Below are 24425 nucleotides of genomic sequence, written 5' to 3'. Positions count from 1 at the left end.
GTGGACAGAAGCCTGCTCGAAAGCAGTCTTCTGTGCTGAGCTAAGGAGTTTGACTTGATTCTATAAGCAGTGGGAAGTTGTGAAAAGATTTAAACAAATGTGTGATGTGCACACATTTTTGTTATAGCTTTATGGTGGCATGGAAGGGGGCATCTGTATGGAGGTAGAAACTCAAAAGGCTGAGACTAGAAGGCCATTGCCATAGACCAGATGACTGATGATATGATCCTGAGTCAGTAGCAGGAGCAGAAACAGAGGAGGGAGGAGAGATAATGAGAGATAATTAGGTAAAAAACTGAGAGGTGCTGGTATTTTATTTTTGATGTGTAGGAAACAAAAAGATGGCATAAAGACATCTAATTCTTAGGTTTTCAGTGAAGTAGTGGTGTCACCAATTAATCAGCTTTGACCATGATAATGCTGTAAAACAAATAATCCCCAAATATTGATGATTAAACAACAAATATTTATTTCTTACTTTTGGATCTGCGGGGCTACAAGTCAGCTATGGTGGCTGTGATCCAGATCACAGGTCAGGTTCTGGTCTGCTTCATGTGTTTTTCATTTCAGGACCCATGCTGAAGGATGCAGCTTTTACCTGGTGTCTGCTATTCTTCTGCTGACTAGAGGATCAGGTAGGAACATGCTATACCTCTTGAAGGCTCTGATTAGGATTAAAAGGAATCCTAAAGAAGGATTTCCTAGGAAGTAAGGAGAGGAAGGAAGGAAGGAAGGAAGGAAGGGAGGGAGGGAGGAAGGAAGGAAGGAAGGAAAGGAAGGAAGGAAGGAAGGAAGGAAAGGAAGGAAGGAAGGAAGGAAGAAAGAAAGAAAAAGGGAAGAGGAAAAAGAGGAAAATTTGCATATACGGGGAGGTATATTCCTCCATTTCAATGAGAGGTCACTTGGCAAAGGGTCACTTAATCATATTATAAGTAGAGAACTCCAGGAATCTATCACACCAACTAACAGGATATGCATGTAACATAGTGATATAATATGTTCAGCTTTAGGCATGCTAATTCTAAGTATCTCTAGGACATCTATCTCTAGGACATATAGACAATTGAATAGCTGGGTCAAGAAAAATGTCAGAGCTGGACTTATGAACCTGTTGGTCATTGGGTGTTAAGTAATAAATAAAACTGTGGAAATACGCAGAATTGTCTAATCAGAGTGAAAACAGACAAAGAGAGTTACTGATGGAGCCCTGAGAAGCACGAGTGTTTAATATATGAAGATGAGCAGCCTGTAGATAATCTGAGAAGGAATGGTTAGAGGGTTAGTTGAAAAATTTGGAGAGAGGATGGTGTTACTGACTAGAGAAGAGACTTACGAGATGGAGGGGGTAGGAATGAATGGTCCACTGATGCTGAAATTTGTTTTAAGTTGGCTTCCATGGAGAACCAGTGTGAAGAAGGAGATCTTATCTAACCTGAGAGGTTTACTTTTAAAACTAAATTGCTGATTGATGCTCACAGAATCACTAGGGAAACAGTGGATAACGTAAATAGAACCCAGGGTGTGGTCCCTGACGCTCAGTAAATGTTAGGCATTATTATCCTATTGAAATCTATGGAGCTTGGAGAAATTACTACCAGTTTAATACAAAATTTGATGTTAGACCATTTTGCTTTGAATTTTATCAAAAGCATTTTATTATTAGAGCCAGAGGAAGCAGAAAAATGTAATATTTTTTGATTTTTATGGCATAACCTTGAAGTTAATTATGGTGAAATTCTGGTGTAGTTGTTTTCATTAATCTGATGTTAAAAAGGGAAATTGAGAGGGTTGTTGCATCCCTGTGATATCGCTTATTTAAAAGATGTCTAATCCAAGACATTCTTATCATTAGGATCTTAGGGCTGAGGGGCCATTTGTTCCCTGCCTGTATAAATCACCTTGTTTTGAAGTTCTGTCTTTATATTGCCAAATCAGAATAAAAGCTGAAAAAACATGTATGTTTCAAAATATCCACATACTTTAGATTATGGAGATGAAATATGCATTTTCAGACTTGCTTCTGATTTTCAGGTAATCACAGAGCTTGCAGTTTTTCCTCATGATTTCTTCCATTTCAACGTGGTTCAGAGTCCTAGTATTCTTCCTGGCTGAAAGCATATAATGTATTTCACTTTGTTAAGAGAACACTGGTTACCAAGTTTTTTATCTTTAATGATTCTGCTTTAGAGAACTGTCAATTAATAATCCTTGGAGGGACCACCATGAAGAGTTTCTGTAATTAGATTATAATGCGAAGGTTTGCTTAGTCACAGTATTTTTTTTTTTTTTTTTTTTTTTTTTTTTTTGCGGTGCGCGGGCCTCTCACTGTTGTGGCCTCTCCCGTTGCGGAGCACAGGCTCCGGACATGCAGGCTCTGTGGCCATGACTCACGGGCCCAGCCGCTCCACGGCATGTGGGATCTTCCCGGACCGGGGCACGAACCGTGTCCCCTGCATCGGCAGTTGGACTCTCAACCACTGCACCACCAGGGAAGACCAGTCACAGTATTTTAAAAAATTTTTAATTATGATTTTTGGGCGATGACCCCAATCTTCTCATCTTTTTTTTTTTTTTTTTGCGGTACGTGGGCCTCTCACTGTTGTGGCCTGTCCCGTCGCGGAGCGCAGGCTCCTGATGCGCAGGCTCAGCGGCCATGGCTCACGGGCCCAGCCGCTCTGCGGCATGTGGGATCTTCCCGGACCGGGGCACGAACCCGTGTCCCCTGCATCGGCAGGCGGACTCTCAACCACTGCGCCACCAGGGAAGCCCAATCTTCCCATCTTTTTACATTCAACTGCCTTTTTAAATTTAGCTATTTATTTGTTTTTGGCTGCATTGTGTCTTCGTTGCTGCGCTCAGTCTTTCTCTAGTTGTGGCAAGTGGGGACTACTCTTTGTTGTGTTGCATGGGCTCTAGGCGCGTGAGCTTTGGTAGTTGTGGCACGCGGGCTCAGTAGTTGTGGCTCACGGGCTCTAGAGTGTAGCCTCCATAGTTGTGGCGCACAGGCTTAGTTGCTCCGCGGCATGTGGGATCTTCCCAGACCAGGGCTAGAACCCGTGTCCCCTGCATTGGCAGGTGATTCTTAACCACTACACCACCAGGGAAGTCCCTCAACTGCGTTTTTAACACTGATTTTCTTCAATTTCTCTTGTGTTCATTCTCTTTTTAAAGTCTGTGAGTATAATTAAAACTACCCTACCTTTGAGAAACTTCTGTCCTCAGCCTAGCAGAATAAATGAAATATGGTTACAAAGACTGAGCATATAAATTACCTCTAGAAAAAGAAAATGCCTTCTACGTAAAGCTTTTTGATTCCCGTTAAATTTGCTTATTTTTAAATTCCAGAGCTTGTCGACTATTTTTTCTCTCTAGTCCAGTGATCTTGTTATTAAAACATTCTTGTAAAAGTAATTTAGCACACATGCCTCATAGTTATTAACCAAGTTCTACTACATTCAAATATCAAATCGCTTTGCAGATGATACTTCCTTCCTTCCACTAGCAAAATATCTTGGGGTGTGGAGGGGCCTGGGGGTTCTTAATTGTCCTGAGTGACATTCAAGAATTCTGCAAAAGTAGTGGAAATGGCTTTGGGTCTTTTAAATAAATATTCATATGTATAATAAAGATGCCACTCTGAGTGTAGAGTCTCATAAATCAATGACATCAAAAACATGTGCAGAACAATTTATATAAAAAATTATTTAATTAATACAGTAGAGCCAACCTTTGACCTAGAAGAAAGGGTATGAGGATGGGGCAGAGAAGGAATGCCCCCAAAAGGCCTTGAACTCAAACCTACAAACACGCTTGACTTAAAATCTTTGAAATGCACTGAACAGAATATATTCTTTTAAATTATTAATATTTTTGAAAATCATAATACATTATAAAATTGTGATTTGTGAAGTAAATTTTTTAAACCTGAGATGACTTCACATTTAATCATACAAAAACAAAATAAAGGTATTTTAGAACAGGAAGGCACTTTAGACATCATCTAAGCCTACTTTTTCATTATATAGGGGAAGGTTCTGAGGTCATGGGAATCTTCAGGTACTTTCCCAAGGTCATAACACATGTAAATACCAGGTTATACTGTGGTCAAGGCAGACAAGATAATGCATGCTTTGTAAGTTTTTAGCACTATTAGGGGAAAAATAGGTACAATGCACTTACTGTGTACAAAGTGATTTAATTTGGCCTGCAGCTTAAGCAAGACCACAGCTGGGTGCTTCATAACAACATATTTACTTGGATTTTGGGTAAAAGATGATGGTATTCATGATTTTTTTTTTTTTTTTTTTTTTTTTTTTTTTGCGGTACGTGGGCCTCTCACTGTTGTGGCCTCTCCTGTTGCGGAGCACAGGCTCTAGATGCACAGGCTCAGCGGCCATGGCTCACGGGCCCAGCCGCTCCGCGGCATGTGGGATCTTCCCGGACCGGGGCACAAACCCGTGTCCCCTGCATTGGCAGGCAGACTCTCAACCACTGCGCCACCAGGGAAGCCCGGTATTCATGCATTTTAAAGGCAGGTTCATTTTAGGGCAGAGTTTTGTAGAACTCAAAATTAATCTCTTTCTTGCTTCTTCCCAGCCCCAAGATAATTCAAACTTTTAACTCCTGTCCTCCTTCTCCCACTCAGAGAAGAGAATCATACAAATGAACTGAAACAAATCAACCAAAACAGTTAATTACAGTTAACAGGATTATCATTTTATTTCACATGAATTCTAATTTTAATTTGTTCTGGCTTTAATTATCAGGAAAATTGTTTAGTATCACTGTTTCCTTTTTGAGGTCAGCCCATTTTAGTTCTTTTAAAAATATATTTCTTGGGGATAAGCATATATTATTGCTTTATAATATTCATTTCAGATTGGATCAGGTAGATTGGGGAAAAGCCAAGGGCAGAGGACTATGTTTTACTGTGGTTATAATTCATGCTAAATTTATATGTGTATTAAGTTGCAGCACATAAAATTTAGAGAGTGATTTCTGAAAGGATTCTCAACATGACTAAAGTCTGAAAAAAATGGCATGAGTACTATACTTCTTAAGGATAATCACACTTTTGTTCTATCCTGGTAAGGCTGATTGTGGATGAATTCTAAGAGTGCATTTTAGAGTAGCGTACTACTTTAAACAGAAGAACGTATGAGAATCACGCCCTTAATGTTTTTAGTTCTTTTTAAAGCAAATGATAGGAAAGAAGGAGGGTGAAGCAGCCATCCTTCTTTCCCCTACCCCCACTCCACCAATGTTACGTTATTAAAATTGGAGAGGTTTAGCAGAAACAGTAATAAGTTTTTCATTGTTACTTGGCCTAGTGTCCTTTTCTGATTGAGTACTACAGGAAATGAAGACTTGTACAAAGAGACAAACATGACAGTCCACTGTTGTTTCATATCCCAGGCCAAGGGTCTTGTAGGATCCATGAGAGTTGAATGTCAGGGCAGAAGGTCTCAGGTCATTACCATAAAAAGCTCTTTGGCACCCTGTGTAATAGAACAAAGTGTCAGACCAGTTCCCATTACTAGGTGCCTGTGGTGCTTTTCTTCAATAATCAGTCCCATTCAGACAGAGATTTTAAGGTCCTTCATCGTCTTTCTGTTTCACAAGCAGTAATTTTTTAAGGCTAAATGGCCCTAGAGGGAGAATGTTTTTGAAGTAAGGTTTAGGAAAAGAACTTGTTATATCCCAAAGCTGGCCTGATTCTTTCTCCTTTTTCCCTAAGGTCAGATGCAAGTTCAGCTCGGAGGGCACCGAGCTTGGGCATGTGGGTAGAGGGCAGCATTGTGGGCAGCATTCACTCCAGCTCCACATGCCAGCAGTGGAGTGCTGGGAGCTAATGTACAAGTGGGGATCAATTTTAGGGTGGCCTGCTTAATCCCAAAGGGTGGAATCAGACGAAGCTTCCTTTGCCCTACTTTGACCCTCAGCCTCAGATATGGGTACTTTTTTTTCTTCTTGAAACTTTTTAAGAGCATGAAAAACCTGGGAAGTGAAGATAGCCAAGATAACATTGCAACCATGCTATATATAAATGTGTGTTTTTTTCTAAAGTGCATTTTCAAAGTCCCAATTAGAAAATGTGCTTCACTGCTTTACTCTGCATATGCCCCAATGAATTCCAAGAGGTCACAGAGGCAGACTACAACTTTGGAGATTAGAAGAGCTTGCTCTTTAAAGAGCTATTTTTAGCTTGTAAGGGAGAGTGTAGGCCTGGAAGTGCCTGGCAGGTACGTCCTACAGTGGGGATCTAAATTGGAGGTCTGATTCCAGGCCAAGGTCTCAGCAAGGCTCCTTCTGCATTTGCTCTAGGAAAGGGTGGTTCTGCTGATTGTCACTGCTCTGTGGGGGAGTGGGGGTACCAGCTTTCCCTCGGGGAACTCAACCTGTGGTTGGGGGAGACCTCTTGTGTAGAGGGTACATTGTGTCTGGGTCCCGACTGACCTAAGCAGAAACACTGGAGCCTGAGGTGTCCAGTAGCCATGCTGGAGGAAAGGACTCCCCAGGACTCATTAAAAATCACGATTCTATTTTGATGGTCACTAACTGGGGCTCCTGAGATGAATTTCAAACCAACACTTATATAGAATTGTCATCCCGCAGAGTGCACCATTCCAGGCCAGGCATAAGCGAAGGGCAGGCTTCGCTAGTGCCTGGCCTGGAATGAGGTAACTAACAGGTGAGGTAGGAGGAGGAAAAATGTCTGCTCCGACTTGTGGACTGAGTCTGGACCCGTTGAGGAGATGCTGGCCTCCCCTCCGGCAGAGAGGGCCTGGTCCCGGGATCTCACCGGATACGGGTGAAGCTGGCCTGTTGGTTGTGTGATGGACAGGGTGAAGGGGAGAAGACAAGGACAAGGTTTGAGAGGGAATGGTGAGGGTGAGATAGAGACACAGATATGCAGAGACGGAGAGGGTCAGAAAACCTGAGAGAGACACAGAAGGAGGTAGAAAGACGCCGAGGGACAGGCATGGAGTACAAGAAAGAGGACACAGAAATGAGAGTGAAAGAGAGAGACAGCAAGGGAGAGACTGAGAAAAACAGAGACAATGAGAGTCAGAGCAAAGAGGTGGAGACTGGGAGATACTGGCCGAGGAGGAGGTTTTAGGAGCGAGGGAGGTGGCAAAGGCTGCAAGCATCCCCTATCACCCCACCTCCACTCCCAGGCCGCACCCCCGCCTTGCCCAGCCCACGGCTAGGAGTCGAGCGCGCAAGGTCGCCCAGTCCTCTCGGCTGTCGCGCGCTGAATGGCTGGCGGTCCGCAGCGCCCGGGTCTCAGGCCTCCCAGCTACAGGTCCGCGGTGCCCCGCGTAGGCGCCCAAGGCGGGCTGGGGAGACCTGCACCCTCCGGCTCCCGTTTCCGCCCTACGCACCGCCCCACTACGCTTCCCGCCACTCCTCTGGCGGTCGCAGTCCTCCTCACGACCCTTGGGAAGGGTGCACTGCGGCCACCAGAGACACCGCAGGAGCCACTTCTCCCTGCGGGCCCAGCCCGCCGAGAGCCTAGGAGCGGGATCCATTTACACGGGGTATTAATTGGTCTCTGAGGAATCGTTCGCCCACGTGCCGATGTAATTGCCCGAGTCAGGAAGGTAGGCGAGCCGAGCGGTGGACCTACGGAGAAAGCACCACGGCACTGGCGCCGAGAACCCCAGCGCACTCCAGAGCGTCCCCCAGTGGCCGGGCAGGACCACGGATAGAGCCTGCGACTCCGCTCCGGAGTGGCTCTCGGGGTTCTCAGGGCCGCCGGTAGAGGTACAGCTGCTGGCTGCGCCAGGATCCTCGGGGCTCAGCTCACCCCACCCCTCCCTCTGAAACTCGGACTGCTTGCGCCTGCCGTGTGGCTGTTTTCTTCCGAAAGGCCAGTGTCTTATATCTCAAGTTCAAGTCCTGAGGACTTGCCCAGTCTCCTCCCCTTAAGTCATTTCTACCATCCTTCGGCAGCCTCGGGAATCAGCGAGCCTCGGACCGCTCGTCCCACATCCAACGCGGGCAGTCCCGGTCTGTCCGGTGCAGTAGCCCGGCGCATTCGCTTCTCACCCTCCCTCTCTTTCTACCTCCCTTTCTCTCTTCCTCGCTTTCCCCCTCTACTTCCCCTCCCTCTCTTGCCTCTTAAGTTTCCTGCACCGTGAATCCAACTGTGCCAAGCCTAGGCTCCCGCGGAACCAATCCTGAGCGCGACCCGGTTACTGGGACGCGGACTCTGCCGAGGCTGGACAAGGCAGCGGGACCGGTCCGCGCCCGAGCATGGAGATGAAGCGCCAGGGAGGGCATGTTCGGGACGCCGGAGACGCCAGGCCCGAGTAGCTCCTCCATGGAGCCTTCGCAGAGCGGTCCCTGCTTGCTGGATTCGCCCCCAGTCCTGTGCGGTACGTACCCTCCGCCTCCACAGTCCCGATATGGGGGACACCTTGGGGTGGGGTCGGTGGGGCAGCAGGAAGGGGCAGCGGGGAAGGCCACTGGTTGGGAGACAGAGTGAGCCTGAGGGGTGACCCTCACAGACCCGGGCAGGCTTCCACTCTAGAAGTTAGCGACTGGCTGTGCCCCTTCGCTCGAAAAAAGTAGTACATGTGTATGCGCGTGGTATCTGTGTGTGTGCAGGGCGCTCGAATGGGTAAATTGAAGCCGGCTTTCCTATATGCAAATTGCATTCACTTTCCCCACCCCCATCGCACCAAACGCGTGGAGATACCCGGTACCTAATCCTGGTCAGCCCTACCTACCCCTTCCTCTTCCCGCGCCCCCCTCGCTCAATATCTCTCGCTCGCTCTCCCTCTCTTTCTCTCTCCACCTCTCTCTGCTGGTGTGTACGTGTGTGAGCACTGCCAGGGCTGGCGAAGAACCAGCCACCGCCTTTAGTCCGAGCCTCCCGGCCATCAAACACTAGGGCAGGTCTCGCTGCCAGAGACGCTTGGTCTCGGAACCAGCCTGCACGCGGCTCTGTGTGCCCCGCCACCTCCTGGCTCCACCTCCCGGGAACTCGCACCCGAGCAGCACAGGGCGCAAGGAGCCCCTCATCCTCCAACCCTCCTGCCCGCCTGCCTGCGGACCGCGCGCTCGCGGGTTTCAGGCGCTGGATTTGCTCGCTTTTCAGTTTTTCCTGCCTCCCCCACCTCCGGGTTTTTTTTTTTTTTTTTTGGTCCATCCCTCCCGCCACGACCCCCTTTCCGCGCTTGGTTGCCAAGCCTAACCTTGCCCGCGTGGTCATGGGATGTCTAATTTCATTTGTATCTAGGCTGCTGAGAGCGCTCCTTGCTCTATAAAGTGGATGTCAGGTGGATCTATGTTTTTGAAGGAACAAAGACTCAGCGAACGCACCGCCGAGGAAGTTTGAGACGCGGGAGGATGCAGGCTACGTGCTGGTACGTGCTTCTCCTCTTGCAGCCCACCGTCTACTTGGTAAGTCGCTGCCAGTCCCGCGCCCCCGCAATCACACCCTGGTCGCAAGGCCAGGCAACTGGGGGCGCGCGGGAGGAGGGTGAGACCGCCAATTCAGCGAGAGCGACGTTCCTAGCGACGGTGTTGGAACAACTTTGTCAAACTGATCTCCCCATCCCTGTGGGATTTTCCGGGGCTCCCACCCTCGTTTCCTGCTCCAGTACCCCCTCCTCTCCTGCGATTGATTCTAAACCGCGTCTAGGGCGCCCTAGATACCCAGAAACCGAAGAGATAGCTGGACGGGATGCTTTATAGGGAGAGAAGGCAAAGAGAAGGGGTGGAAGACAGGGAACTCTTATTAGTTCATCCAGAGTTTAAACGAAAGGAAATGGAGGTGGAGAATGGAAAGCAATGAATCTGCCCAGGTCCCCGACTTTGAAAGTAAATCCACCCACCTAACCCCCAGTTTGGAGATGCGGCACATAAAGAAGTGCAGGTAACTTTGTTCGACTTGTAGGGTTCAGACAGGACAAGTTTAACTATCTAGGAGCCCCACAAGCGTCCAGATGGAGTTGGGTCAGAGATGCTCCAGCAAACATGTAGAGGCTCCCCTTCTCTCTCCTCCCAATCTCTCCTTCCCACCAGATAACCAAACCCCAGTTCCAGTGCTGAGCCCCCTTATTAGGGAGTGGCAGACCTTGTCGCTAGGGAGAAAATACTAAGCAAAGCTACCATCCGAGTCCTCCCAGAGCCGAGTTTTCTGAGGTCCGGACTTTGCCCACTGTTGGAACTGGGGTTTGCGTGGGCGGGGTGGGGGGCTTTGAGGGAAGCACTTTATTGTTGTGGTGGTGGTGGATTGGTAGCTGTGGACACGGCGCGGAGCCAAGACCGAGAGCACGATTTCTCGGGTCTGACTTCAGGGAGGGCCAGGGACAGTCTTATCCTGTTGGTGAAGTTGTGCTCAGTGCACAGAACCCCATAACCTACCTCTGGGCCGCAGGAGCGCACTGAGGGCTCTATGTGTTCCGAGTAGGAACAAGAAGCGCTGGGGCGGCATGATGGGTTGAATAAACGGGAATGGGGTGAGCGGTGCCGTCTCAACCCCAAGGGCTTCAGAACCCACAATCGTTGGAGCAAAAGTGTTGCCATACCTGCAGTTGAGAGCGTTTCCCAGCTGTTGCCCTGGTGCCTGTGACTGCAGGGCTGCTAGTTGTGTGAACTCTGTATATGCTAATGAATGTGTATGTATACGTGTGTGTGAATATGAATGTAAGGGTATGTGTGTAAACGGGTTTCAGCTGGAATCCAAGAACCCTCAGTGTTGCGTGTGTTTGCACCTTTATCGCCTGACCATGGCAGCCGCGGACGCCAGAGGGCGCTGCGCGTCAGTGTCCTCGCCTACAGGACACCTTGGGGTAAACAGGTGAAAGCCCGGGCAGCCAATCCAAAAGAACTGCCTTTCTGACTCCTTTACCGAAGTCTGTGCCTTCCCCGGCTAGAACGCAGACGCACTGCAAAAAGTGTCCTTCCCATTTCTCATCTTCAATCATTCTTGCCCACCTGTGTCCAGTAAACCCACTGACATTGAGAGCTTAGAGAAGCAGGGCAGAAAGTTTGGCCAGAGGAAACACAGAAATTGTTTGTTGAAAGAAGGGGGAGGGACCCAAAGTGAAAGCTACAGAGGGAGAATATTAAAGATTCCCTTGACCATGGAAACCCTCCTGCCCCTCTCCTCTGCATACCTTTACGCAGGACCTGAACCTCAGGACTGTTCGTAACGTCCTTGAACTGTGCTCACACACGGCAGAAGCTCGCGGCTGTGGTGCAGTTATTGCTTGGAACAAGTATTTCGATAGTCTGGAAAATAATCTGTCAAAAGTAGAAGTGAAATCAATACGTTGTGTTAAATTTTAAATGTGTTTGTTGGCAGTTAAACCGTTTTCCACTCATTGCAACAACAGTGCTGGATTTATTCTAATGCGCTGCGTTCTCAACAACAAGCGCATTAATTCTCCTTTAATTGTAAACTGGGAGCATTTGAAAACCATTCAGTGTGAAAATTATGCTGATTCAATTACCGTTTAGTTACAGACTTCATTACCTGAATGCCTTTTGGCAATACAGAGAAAGGAGACAATTTTTCCAATTTCACTCAAAACAATACAAAATGTGAACAATAAAATAGAGAAGGCGATTTAGAAGTCCATTCTTTTTCTCTCCGATCTAAAGTTGTTTTGTGTGTCGGGGATTAGAAACCACACGCACCACAAAAACAAAAGGCTGGTGGCTGTGACCCAAGGCAGTATTTCCAGGGATTGCAGTCCCATGGTTATTTGTCGGCAAGATCCCAAGCTGTTTTCCAGGAGGAGCAAGAAGCTGACTTTTACCATGGAAATGAATTTAGAAGGGTGAATTGGGCAGTCAGGACAGGTTGGATTTCGGCAAGTAAATACGTAGAAACCCTTGATTAAATCTCTGGGGCAATGAGACAGACCAAGAAGTGGTCAAAGCTTCTTTCTCCATCTATTTTGTTAAATACCAGAAACAGTAACTGAATTTATCATTTGTTTGGAGCCGCACCCCAAAACATCCCAGACCTTTGCAAGAAACTGCAATAGATGCCTGCAGGTTGTCAGGAGATGCTTCAAGTTACGCTCCAAAAAGGCAGGGGTGGCAGAACCATTATTTTATTTTTCCCCTTGAATTGCCACAATCCAGGGAGGAGTTAAATGAATAATTTTTTTGTCCTTATGGACTCACACCACAAGTTAAGTGACAGGGGCACTCTGTACATTGCCTCATAGCTGATACCACAGTATCACCTTTCTCTTTAAGCCCCTCGAATCCCAGTTATATTTCCCAAGGAATAATCACACATTATGTTCCAGGATCAAGATTTGTTTAGGTATCTCCTATGCAACAATATTGAGGCTTCTGCTTATAGAGACATACCTTAAATACTCCCAATTTTAAGAAGATATTTTTTTAAGTGAAAAATAACTCTCTATCCAGCAGATCAGTGCTCCATATTTAAGCCACAGTTCCCAGCCTGTATTTAGGTGAATGTTCTCAAAGTATGTTTCTTGGCCCAGGGTTCTTTGAATGCCTGTTCTAGTTTGAGAATTTTGAGTCTTTTTTTGTGCTTTGAGAGATGGGTCTGTCCTGTTTCAAACTAGAAGCCTATTTTAATACTGCAATGGGAAATTAGAGATGTGTCTGCAAAGTTACCTCCTGAAGCATATTAGCTAGGATACTCAAAAATCACCACAGGGCTAACTCCAGCCATAAATGCAGGGGAGTGGGAAATCATTAAAAAAAAAATAAATAAAGGCAAGGAAATCTTCTGTTTACTGAATGTTATTGAATTGCAGATTTAAAATTCTGAATTCAGCAGGAGAGGAACTTATAGTGTAATAATACTTGTTAAAAATAAAAAAGTCCTGCAATCTTTATTCTCCTGTCAGTTCTGGATTGATTCCAGGATATTTTCAGTGTGATATAATGGGGTAACAGATAATAGCATTTTAACAGAATTGAAGCACACACTGGATAATCTAGGGCAATGTGGTTTCTGGATCGGAAGAATGAGGGTCCTAAGTTGAGTTATGAGCTGAAGGACAGGCATGAGCACGCAGGGAGGGCACCTCCCAGCAGAAGGCAGAGGTGTCCTGCTTGGGGGCTCACCTGTGGCAATTTTCAGAGTCAAGAATTAAGTAAAATAGCACTCCCAGGGCATGTTAACAAAAACGTCACTCAGAAACTGAGTCCAGAGATTCTGCTGAGAGGTTGAATGATGCTACTGTGATCAAGTCACGCATCCACGGTCTATTTTGAGAAGAGGCCCCTTGTCCTCCAATTTAGTTCCCACCATTTTTGCTAGGAAATTAATTTGCTAATAATCCTAGTCGCTTTTTTAACCGATATGGGCAAAAATGGAAAGTTCTTTCTCAAACTTGTGCTTAACATTTTGATTCATCTATTCCCTTGAATTTAGGGTATCCTGAAAATATGAATTCCATTACCAATTGTTTAACAGAGATTAAAGCATGGTTAATATATTCATGGAATACTACCTCTACACTGTTAGAAGCCAGACTGTTTGGGTGAATTCCACTCACTATGAAGGTAGCTGTTAAGAAATGTGGAAGCTAAGGGAAAAGTAGCAGGAAAGAGATCACCAATGTCTATCCTTTGGACTAGGTATGTGTACTTCCCATTCTTTGAAAATTAAGCCAGCTGACCGCTGAACATTTTAATTAATTTCAGCTTATTCCTGAAAAGAAAAGCACATTACCTAACAGCAGTGATTCAGTGTTCTCTATTAAGGTCAGCTCTCGGAGGCAGTACTATAAGTTACCCAATCCCACTGAATTTCCTGACTCTTGTGCCCTAGATCAGCCTTCCAGATAAAGGATTAAACCTAGATTTTTAAAGGAGCCTATGCCCCAGCAGCACAAAGTGAGAACTCATCAGTCTCAAGACCTATTCCAGGGCTCTGTGAGAAGAGAAGTTGCTACCACTCCAGGCATTTCCCTGAAATAGTCAACTCTCCACTGACCAGGAAAGCAGCTCTCTGGGGGTGTGGAAAGCGCTTGGGTGGGTCGCACTTCTACTCACTTCCAGGAGGATTATACTGGTCTGGGGCCTTCTAGTGATACTTTTGGGGAAACAGCTTTCAGTATTAGAAGGAGAGAACTAGAATTGCTCCAACTTTCTCAGCAGTGTTTTCCCAGAAAGCCATTAAGTTTGTGGCTCCTCTTTGTGTGAAGTTGATTTCCATCTGGCTTTGAATTGTTGGCGACTATTTCCTCCTTAATGAATGTGTTGTCTGGGTGAAAAATATATCAGGTGGCAGGGAAATTGGTTGATTTTTTTGAGATAGGTGACCAATGTCCTACTTTTCTATCTGAGGGAAGATTTTCTGCAGACTACAGAAATTGACAGTATTGTCCAGGTAATAACCACCGACCACAATATTTTCAAAAGGGCATTTGAGTGATGAAAGCATTTGGATATTGCTTTTTCAAATAAGCAATTTTCTCTCTTGGGCTTCTTTGATTTTTATAGGGGGTGGGGGAGAAGGGGCCACGCATTGGCAAACGGATGCCTTCCCGGTTTCGCCTAGTTCTGAGATACCTAGGTACTTGTCAGCCTTGCTTGGAATTGCGGGGTCTGAAGAGCTCTCAGTGAGTTTGACTGTCGCCGCAGTGATATTAAGGGTCAAAAGGGAATCCTGAGAATGAAGAATAACCCTCTTGTTGCATTCTTCCTCCCATAAAGAAAGCTGATGGAAGCTGTGAAAGTTTGCCTGCTCTCAAGTGGCTAGCTAGGAAGCGTTTTCTTTTCTTTCTTTCTTTCTTTCTTTCTTTCTTTCTTTCTTTCTTTCTTTCTTTCTTTCTTTCTTTCTTTCTTTCTTTCTTTTTCTTTCTTTCTCTCTCTCTCTCTCTCTCTCTCTGTCTGTCTGTCTGTCTCTCTCTCTCTCTTTCTTTCTTTCTTTTTTAAAAAAATGCCTAGGTTTGATTCGATTCAGGTAAGTTCTCTTAAAGCAACCTCGTCCTTTAGGAGCTTCAGATCTCATTCTAAGACCTTAACAGTCCGCGCCATTTTAATTAATAGAGGGAAGTAGGCGAGTTAGCCTGCCGGGCGCCGTCGGGTCAGCGACTTCCAGAGCAGCTGGGTGGCAAGGCGGGTCTGCTCCCTCGCCTCCCCCTACATACTTCTAGCCAGTCCTGCCGTCAGTTTGCGGGAAGTTGCGATCTTGATTTACCCGCTACTCAAGCCCCAGACCAGCTCTTTTTCTCTAAGTCAGCACTAACCCCTCCCGGAGCTCGGTAAACACGGCGCGCGCGCATTTTTCTGCTGCCGATGGGCAGGTTGACGACTCCGCTTGAAGGAATGTGACAATAAAGTGGGAACCAAAGCTTGGCAAGCACTTAATCAAGGATAAAAAGGTTCCGCCGTAAGGATGTCACTCAATTTATTGTGAAAGTCGAATGAATTACCTTAAATGAAAGTGCTTCCCAGATGAATATTACCGGCAATTTCCTGAGCTGGCTCTGTCAGCACGAGATGAGGAAATGCCAACCCAGATCAGGAAAGAGCGCCCATCTCAATTACTATGCCAGGCTTTCAAGAGCGGCTTTTTATTGAGATGATATGTATTGGCGGCTTCTTCAAGCCCCTCCGCGCGCCCAGGAGCGCGTTGGCGCATTTTCCAAGTTTGCTGTCTGCCCTCGCGGGTTGCTGGCTGTTGTTTAAACTTCTAATGAGCTTGCCGCGTTTCTGCTGCGGGCTCCAAACCTGGTTGCCTCTTCTGTAAAGAGCTTTCCCTAGTATGTTTTGTTTACTTCGGAGGTGGGGGCTGGCGGGGGGTGGGTGGGGGTGGGGCGGAGAGAATTCCCCTTCTAGGGGTCCCACTGTTATAGAAGGTTCCTCGGCATCAGGTCGGGGGCTCAGGAAGGCAGGTCGGAGCCCAGAGCTGGGGCCTGGGGATGGTGAGTGCCTTAGGGCCTCAGGAGCAGAGAGCGCGCTGCACGTGCCCCTCCCGCCGCGGCTAGCGAAAAGCCTTCGCCGGCTCCCACTTCCTTTAAAATTAATGAGCGTATTTTACTTGTTCCAGCTGGAAATACGGTGGGGAGGGTGATAAGCAGGCCGCGGCCGGAGCACACCGCTGCATCTGCATGAGAATGGAGAACCGTGAGGCTTTTCTGGTGCTGTTTTTCTCCCACAGTAAAACAAATTGCTGCTTGTAAAAACCGAGTGTTTCCTTAGAAACTGGCTCGTGGGGGCTCTCCTCGTCCCTGCCGAACCTGACTCTGGCCGGGCTTCGCCCAATATCCCCGCGACCCTAATGGATTCTGACGGGAAGGATCAAGACAGCGGCTCGAGGGGCGCGAAGAGAGGCTGCGCGCCCTCGCCCCACCGGAGGAAGCGGGCGTCCTCCTGACATATGCCGCCCCCGTTCTCAGACCCCCTTTCCCACCCATTGATTTTCAAGGCCATTTCAAGTCATCTTCTTCAGTTAGAAGCGAGAAACTTCCTTCGACGTAGGCTTCAGACCCTCGACTCGGAAACTCAGCCCTCTGACCGAAGCCGCGGAGTTCGGGCCTGGGAAAGTTTCCCAGCCTGAGTCACCGCCGTCACAGTTGCGCTCTCCAGTGTCTGCTTTTAGCCTCAGGTGACCTCCAGCAGTCCCAACGGGTTTACGAAAACACAGGTGCAGCCCTTTCGCGTCTGGACCCCAAGGCCTCACACCAGAAGCGTGGCTTCTGGGGAACTCTTCGTTGACGCCGCCGAGCTTCGATGCTTCTGGGGCAGCCGGCAGGACAACAGCGGTTCTCCGGAGGGAGGCCGTGGCGCGGAGGGTGAATGGGGCCTTGGCCGGAGGCCGGCGGCTAGGCAAGCCGGGCCCGCAGAGCGATCCCTCAGAACCACGGACAGCGCCACAGGCTCCGCCCCGCATGGTGCCCGCGGCCCGGCCTCCCTCCCAGCCGCGGTGCGGGCTCGGCCCCTCTGCAAGCAGAGTGCGCGCTTTCCGCAGACACCTCGCTGCCGCCCAGTCGCGACCTGAACCACCCGCCTCCTCCTCCCAGTCTTCCGGGAGCACTAAGCTCCGATCGCTAGGTCCCCAAGGTTTCCTGTGGTCCGAGCCTCTCGTTAGCGCTCCTTTCCCCGCCCCCTCCCTGGTGGCGGCGTCACGTGGTCGCCACAGAGTTTGTCCTGAGGAGAGGTGAATCCTTCTTTTCCTCCACTTTCTCCTCCCCTGCCTGCCCCCATTGCCTCGCACAGTTCGTTAAATCTACCCCTCCTCCCAAACAGAAACGCGAATCCTGTGAGGTAGAGCGGCAAGCATCTTTAACACTGTAAAAGACTCGTTTGACAGACAAGGAAACTGAGGTAGGAGGGGAACCAACTGTCTCGAAAGAGTAAAACCAAGTGGGGAACAATGAGTCCTGCCCTGTCTCCCACCTGCGGGGAGCACGGCTGGAGCCACCAAGTCGCCCACCAGATATGCGCCTTTGAAAAGCAGCGTGGGGTGGGCTGGGGTGCGGAGTCCTAATTATTATGAATTTCCAGAGGAGCAGTAATTATTCACGGAGAGCAGGCGAAACAACGGCCTGAGCAAGGGAATCGATATATTTGTTATCGAAAGTGCCTGGCTCGCCCGTAATGCAGACGAATGGGGATGCAGCCTCATTATTTTCCGTGGTTAGGCTCCCCGGCTTGGGGCCCGAAGCAGCATGGGATCTATCATCATTAGACCCGGGATGGGGTGGGGGGCAGTTTCCCCTTATTTACTTAGCAAAACAAACACTCCACCAACCCTACCCCCTCGAACACTGATAAACAACCGTCGTTCCTCTTCCTCTTCCCCCTCCCCTCGCCCTCTTGCTCCGGCTTCTGTTGCATACTCCCCCCCTCCCCCCCGCCCCCAGGCCTCCCCGAGCACTCTAGAGCGGACACTGCGGTCACTTGAAGTGCGAGCAGTTCCTCCTTGGCGGCGGTCACACGGTTGATTTGGTCCAGAAATAAGCCGGAGAGTACCGAGCGTTGGCGCTAGGGGTTCTCGGTGTCAAAGGCGAAGGTTGACTGGGAAGTTCCGTCCTTTTCTCTCGCCTTAGCGTCAGAGCCAGTCCTTTCTGGACTCCCGATTCTGCAAATCCTCGCAGTATTAAAGGAGCAGGGGTCTGGCAGGTAGTGCTCCATCAACCCGTGTGAGAAGCCAGCTTGGAGAAATGCAAGCCCGAGAGAAGAGAACGAATCTGGAGGTGAAGGGAAGTCGAATATTGAATAGGAAGGGAGGGGAAGGTTTAGGCATAACGCCTCCAGGGTATTCTCGAAGGTCCCCGGTGAGAACGGCCTTCTTCCAGCTCCAGGTGAGGTGCTGGCCTTTTGCCTACGCGCGCCAGTCAGCTGCAGTTTTCCAGGAGTGGGAATGGGCCCCACCTGCACCCACTGGAGTCGCCGAACTGTTGAGGGTCCTGCCGAGTATATTGCACAGCGTCTCCCCATTTCTCTTCCATTCTGCAGCCCTCACGCCCTGGCACAGCCTTTCTCACTCCTAGAAGTTGCCTGACGCTCCTGGTGGGCAGCTGCTGGGATGAAACTTGTATTCCTGTAGAGGTGTCTTCACTGTTCCCTGAAATGCCACAGTTCTTATGGTCAAGTGAGGGGTGTGTGTGTGTGTGTGTGTGTGTGTGCCCGTGTGCGCGCGCGCGTGTGTGTGTGTGTGTGTGTGTGTGTGTGTGTATCTTTGAGTGCTTGGTCTTCATCTGGCAGCCTTTCCCTTATTACAGCAGATCAATGCTGCAGAGAAGATAGGGTGTGGCCCTTAAAAAAACCCTAACTCCTCCTCCTTAATTGCAGTAAAACTATCATAGTTATAATAACATTTATAATAATACTGATGAGAACAAAATTTAAAATTGTGGACTTCCAGCCACTAAAGTAATAATAATACCCTTCTCCCCTGGAATTTTCTTTTCTTTGGAGCCCAGCCTTTCATGGTACATTGTAATTACCTGAGTGTCTTTGTTTCCTTGCCAGCAGAAACAGCTAGCCAACAAAACACCAGCACTGTATGATCTACTGGCATCATTTCCTCCCACCATCTTCATTTTTAGAGGTTTTATAATTAAACTCCGTGAGATATATGTAACATAAATCCAGTGGAGGACTTTTTATTTATATTTATGTAGCATGCTGAGAAAGGAAAATTAAGGAAGTGCTTATATTGAAGTAATAAGCCTGCTTTGATATTAACAGAAATGTCACTTTAATTTACTTTTCTCAAGTCTAAAAGACTGTCTCTGTGAGACCAGACCCCATAGTCATGCCTTTTTCAGGAGAGATCCCAATAAAGTGAAAAAGACATTAATTAGCTTGTACCAACTTAGTGGGAAAAAAGGCCAGGCTCGCCACTCACTGGAAATATATACCAGGCTAAATGTGGCAAAGTTGCAGTATGATGTAGGACGTTGAGCAGCTAGCTGGAAACAGCTGCAAAGCCCTACATTTTTCTGCCTATCCCTGCCCCTAACCTGTCACAATGCACATTTACACATAGAGTAACAGGGCCTTCCAGAGCCAACACAAAGACATCATGCAGCAAATCAACAGGAATTTTAATAAAACTGAAAACCATAGACTAAAGGGAAGAAGGCACCGATTTCCTTCTCTAAGATAGGTTATTGCCAGAAAACTTATGATGGAAAGTCTTGGAGAAAATGTCCTGGCTTAGAAGACCCTTTTACATGTACAGGTTAAACACACACACATACAGACACACACACACACACACACACGCACACACATAAGAGCAAGACTGGATATCTGTACATCTCCTCTTTGAAGGATTCCATGGAAAATTATAATGGGGAATTCTTTTGTTTTCATAAGTTGTTGGACCCGAAATTTCAACTTGGGTTTGACAGTACCATTTCCTTGATAGGAATCTGTTACCTGATACTACGTTATTTCCTGTTTATGTCAGTATTTTCAGCTATAGAATGAAAGCAATTTAGGTGAAGAAGAACTACTGGCACGATAGCTGGAATTTCAGTGATGTATATATATGCCAACCTCTCCAACTGAACTTTAGTAAATGATACTTCTCCTTGTAACCTTGTAGCTGAATGCTATTAGAGGCCCACAGGTATATAAAACAGCTTATATAAAATTAATGGACTGCTTTACATTCACAATCTCTTACTCGTGAAGCCCTTGTAAAATATTACACCTATTTAAAATAGGGAGAATATAAAATCAGGTTTGGTGTGCAATCGGTAGTTGTAAATGGTTCGATGAAGTATTTGATTGTTTTGAGTGAGTTTAACAGTGTGATGGAAATTTATTGTTCATCTTTGTTCACTGATGTGCTAATCATAAGGCTGCTTCTTCTTTTATGTACTTGGCCAGTTTTGAAACTGATCGTAAGGTTCCAAGGCAACATCTAAGTACATAATCAAAATTTTAGGAAAGATGAATTTATTGACTTACTAGATTACAAAGAGATCCACGGGTCACCATGAAGTCACACACACACACACACACACACACACACACACACACACCCTCCAACATTGCTTTATTATTTTGTTTAAAATGATCAACCATATATTTATTGGCATTGAATACACTGGACATTTTATATGCATTTTTTGAATAGGAAAATGGATAGAGGTTTTAATTTAGCATCAGACTCATAAAAATAGTCTTTCTGAGTATAGTGAAATTATTAAAATAAATCTCTTCATGTTTTTCATTGATGTGGACAAAATTTGGAAAAATGAGAGATCCTCATTCTTTTTTTTTTTCCCCCTCTAAACATATATTAAAGACTGCATTTCTCTTTAATCTGTTACTTAGTTTATGATCTCAAAGACAAGCCGTAAGCCCCACTATGGATTTTTTTTTTTTCCTTACTATGCATTTCGTTTGGGGAATGAAGCATTTTTTTTCTCCTGCCTTATTAGACTGAGAATTTTACGCAGCCTAAAACCATAGTGACCTTTTCCAAGCCTTCTTCCCCCTTTCCCCCACTTCACTCGAAGTTTACTAGGTAAACTTCTAGAATGGTCATATTTTTTTCTTCTTGTATAAATGGCCACTAGACTATTGTGTTAACATCTCCTCTAAATGAGAAGCAATGCCCTAATTTACCAACCATCTATATACATTGCTGATGCTGCTCCATACTTGATGGAAGACTCTTAAAAACATGCATCAGATTACATGAGATCCATTACACTTTTCGTTTGAGAAGTTTTCAATGAAAATGCCATAATTAATCCCAGGTTTGATTCTAAAACTGAATTGAACTATGACTTGTGATTTGTTGTTGGAGCAGTTGTGCTGTTGGTAATGGGACCGACTACATGATCTCTGAAACTGGAAATATAAAATACCTTTACTCACATAATTTTTCTGCTTATTTGTGAATAGTTTCCTATGCCAGGGCACCATCATTTATTGTCTTACAGCATTAAATGTAGAGAAAGATGCAAACCACTGCATATGAAGTTATTCATGGATAGTCAGTGTAGTATTTCTCTGCTCTTGATGTGAAACTTAATTGCTATTGATGTTGAGATTTTGCAGAACATGGCAGAGTTTTTGCCTCTTTCACAAGAAATATGTAATTGAATGATGAGTACCTCATATTAGATTTTCAACCTTATTTCTGATGGTTTAGTTAAGGCAGTGTTACGAGTAGCTGCACCAGAGGCAGCCACAATCTCTAGCCATTATCAAACTAAAGCAGAACTGGCACTAGCACATATGAGCTGAGCTACCACTTTTGGATCTGCAGCTCTGCTGTCAGGCTGAAATGTTCTGGAGTGTGGAAGCATGAAGAGTGAATGATTTGGCCTGAGATGTTTAATCCTGCCTTGCATTCTTGACTGAAATCCTTCACAGTTAGAAGAGCTCTAATGTGTGGCCAGATGGATTTGCACGTTTCTCAGACTGATGGATTTTTCCCCCCCTTGAACAAATGCTGAAAAAAATGAGAAGTTTTAACAGCAAATCAACATGCCAAAAGATGGCTGATATCCTCCCAAAGACCACTACTTCTAGCTAGGTGGATAATATCATGGCACCTGTGCAATGTCAGCAATGAATTCATTACTCTTCTAATCAGGAATAGAAAAGTAATGATGAAAAAGTGGGTGACTTCTTGCTCCAGTGAAGACCTGGCCACAGGAGGGAGAAAATAGGCCCTTTTCATTCATCCTGGATGCCCCTACCCCCCTCCGGTCTCTCTCTCTCACTTCAATTCTTAAGGGAAATGGTGTTGATAAAAGACTTATTAGGAGAAAAGAGGGGAAGAGAATGGCAAAGTATTTTCTTAATTCTGTGACCTTGGGCAAACTTTTTAACCTCTCAGATCTTAATTACCTAATCTGTAAAATGAGGCTAACAATACCTCCTACCCAACAGAGTTGTTATTGAGGATTAACTGAGTTAATGTGTTACAAAGAGCTTAGAAAGGTGTGTGGCACATAGCAGTGGTGAATCAATAGTAAAGGAAAAAAGTTGAGGGAAAGGTTTCTGGACCAGGTTCCCATGCTTCCAGCACAGCTGTTACAGGGATGAAACACCGCTCTGCCCTAAGACCAATCCTATCTTTTGTTTCCCTCTTGCAGCTGGTTGATTGCTGTACCATTTGCCCAGGGCTGTCCCGTAAGCCATATGTATTTAATGGGAATAGTAACCATTATGATTAAAACACAAGAAAATGGCCATTTCTACAGCAACTACCCAAGTGTTTATAGAAATGAAGAGACAAGTCATCGGCAGGCCCAATGAACAGATTGCCTAATTGAAATGAGAATTCTTGTGATGTTTTAATTTCAGGTGGCAAACACTGTGGGCATTTATTAAGATCTAATTTTAAGTATTGATTAATTTGTGAACAGTATTTTCTTTTATTTACTTTTTTTTAACACTTGAAATTCTCTTAAAATTTGCACACAACATAATCAAAATGTACAGCCCACTGGGTTTTAAAGTCCAAAGACCTTTGGACAGGGGATACAGGCTGCTTTTCTCTGGTGAAGTTCATTCTAGCTGCACGCTTGTATGTGGCAGTACATTAGCTCCCCAGAAGTACTAGATGAAATAATTTAGTGGGTTGAGAGCATAGCACCCTTCCTATATGCTGCTCAGAATATCTCCTGTAGGCCACCATATGCCTCCTTCCAAGGCATTGTCCTGGGTACCCAAGAAGGGTTCCTACACAGAGATAGTATTTTGTGTCTTGGATTTGACTTGAAAGTGGGGAAGGTGTGGAGATGACTGCAAAAGATAAAATCTTCTACCTTCTTGTTTATACCCTGAGCCAAGTACTGTGCCAGGACTTTAGCATGGATTTTTTTTTTTTTTCATTTAGTTCTCTTAACCCTGTAAGGTGATAGGTACCATCAGTAAGGTACTATTAATATCACTAAATATTAATATATTAATATACCCATCCTAGTCATATCATTAATAACACTCCATTTTATAGATGAAACAATTGAGGCACTGAGAATGTGAGTGAACAGTGCAAGGTGGAAAGATTCTCTTCCAGATAGTCTCTTTCTTGAGCCACTGCTTTTAATTACAACACCATAGTGTGTGTGTGTGTGTGTGTGTGTGTGTGTGTGTGTGTGTGTGATTAAAATATTTTTTGAAAGTAGGAACTGGGTTGCTTTCTACTTCAGTGACTAGTTCTTGCTACCCCTCCCTCTGGTTAGACCTTATTTGAATAACTGGATGTGTACATAAAACGCTGTTGGTACTACTGTAATTTAGTAGTTTTATTAGATGTAGTGCATCAAAGGGGGGATACAAAGGTAATATATGCAGATTTGACACTGATGGTTGTGACTCTAGCTTCTGCTGATGGCGTGTGTGGGACACGGTCTCTTTAGGAACTCTGCATCTATTGACCTGACCAATATGAAAAATGATCCCTGGGCCTCAGGGTAAGGTAATAAGTGAGACCCGGGCATAAAGCACAGCTCTTACAGTCATCTGTGATGGAGTTTAAAATGATCCATGACATCCATATCTCTTCTAACAAATCACACACCTGTTTTCTGAATTATTTGCCATGTCCGGGCAGGAGGAGGTAGGGAGAGGAGAGTAGAGTTTATTTGTAAGGGGATAACCACATGTAAGAGGCATAAACTCTAGTGTTTCTCATGGCATTTATCCTTGTGAGTTCTGTGTTTCTGAGAGCTGACAGATATAAAAGAGAGATGCAAATCCATGTTATTTTATAAGCAAAATCTTTGCACATTGATACAAATTAAGAAACTTTAGAAAATCTGTTTAACTTAATACCTTATAGTCAAAATAGCCCCAAACATTTAACTAGTTTAGCATAGGCATTTTCACTGTGGGCTGGATATGTGATTTAAAAGTAAAATAGAAAAGTGCTCACAAAATATTTTATAGAATTACTCGGTCTATGTTGAATTTAGGAATTTTTCTATTTCTGAAGAATAAAGGTAGATCCAAGATACTCCTGCCCAAAGTAGAAGCCCTCT

The 24425-nt window shown here is 45.8% G+C and overlaps 1 protein-coding gene across 6 annotated transcripts in view; it reads left to right on the top strand.

Moving 5' to 3' along the window:
• Positions 1-24425, top strand: part of NXPH1 (neurexophilin 1) — a 412148-nt gene that overhangs the window by 111251 nt on the left and 276472 nt on the right. For 5 of the 6 annotated variants that reach the window (XM_079932575.1, XM_079932576.1, XM_079932572.1 and 2 more), the window contains 3 exons: positions 571-635; positions 8130-8381; positions 9248-9411. In XM_079932575.1, coding sequence (XP_079788701.1) covers positions 9358-9411 — 54 coding nt within the window. In that variant the 5' untranslated portion in view covers positions 571-635; positions 8130-8381; positions 9248-9357. Of the gene's footprint in view, positions 1-570; positions 636-7548; positions 7605-8129; positions 8382-9247; positions 9412-24425 lie in introns of those variants that run through there. The other variant, XM_079932577.1, reaches the window with a different exon arrangement.

The sequence above is a fragment of the Stenella coeruleoalba genome (genome assembly GCF_951394435.1).
Source record: "Stenella coeruleoalba genome assembly, chromosome: 9".
Lineage (NCBI taxonomy): Eukaryota > Metazoa > Chordata > Mammalia > Artiodactyla > Delphinidae > Stenella > Stenella coeruleoalba.
The sequence above is the reverse complement of the archived record's forward strand: the minus strand, read 5'-3'. Positions and strand labels throughout refer to the sequence as shown.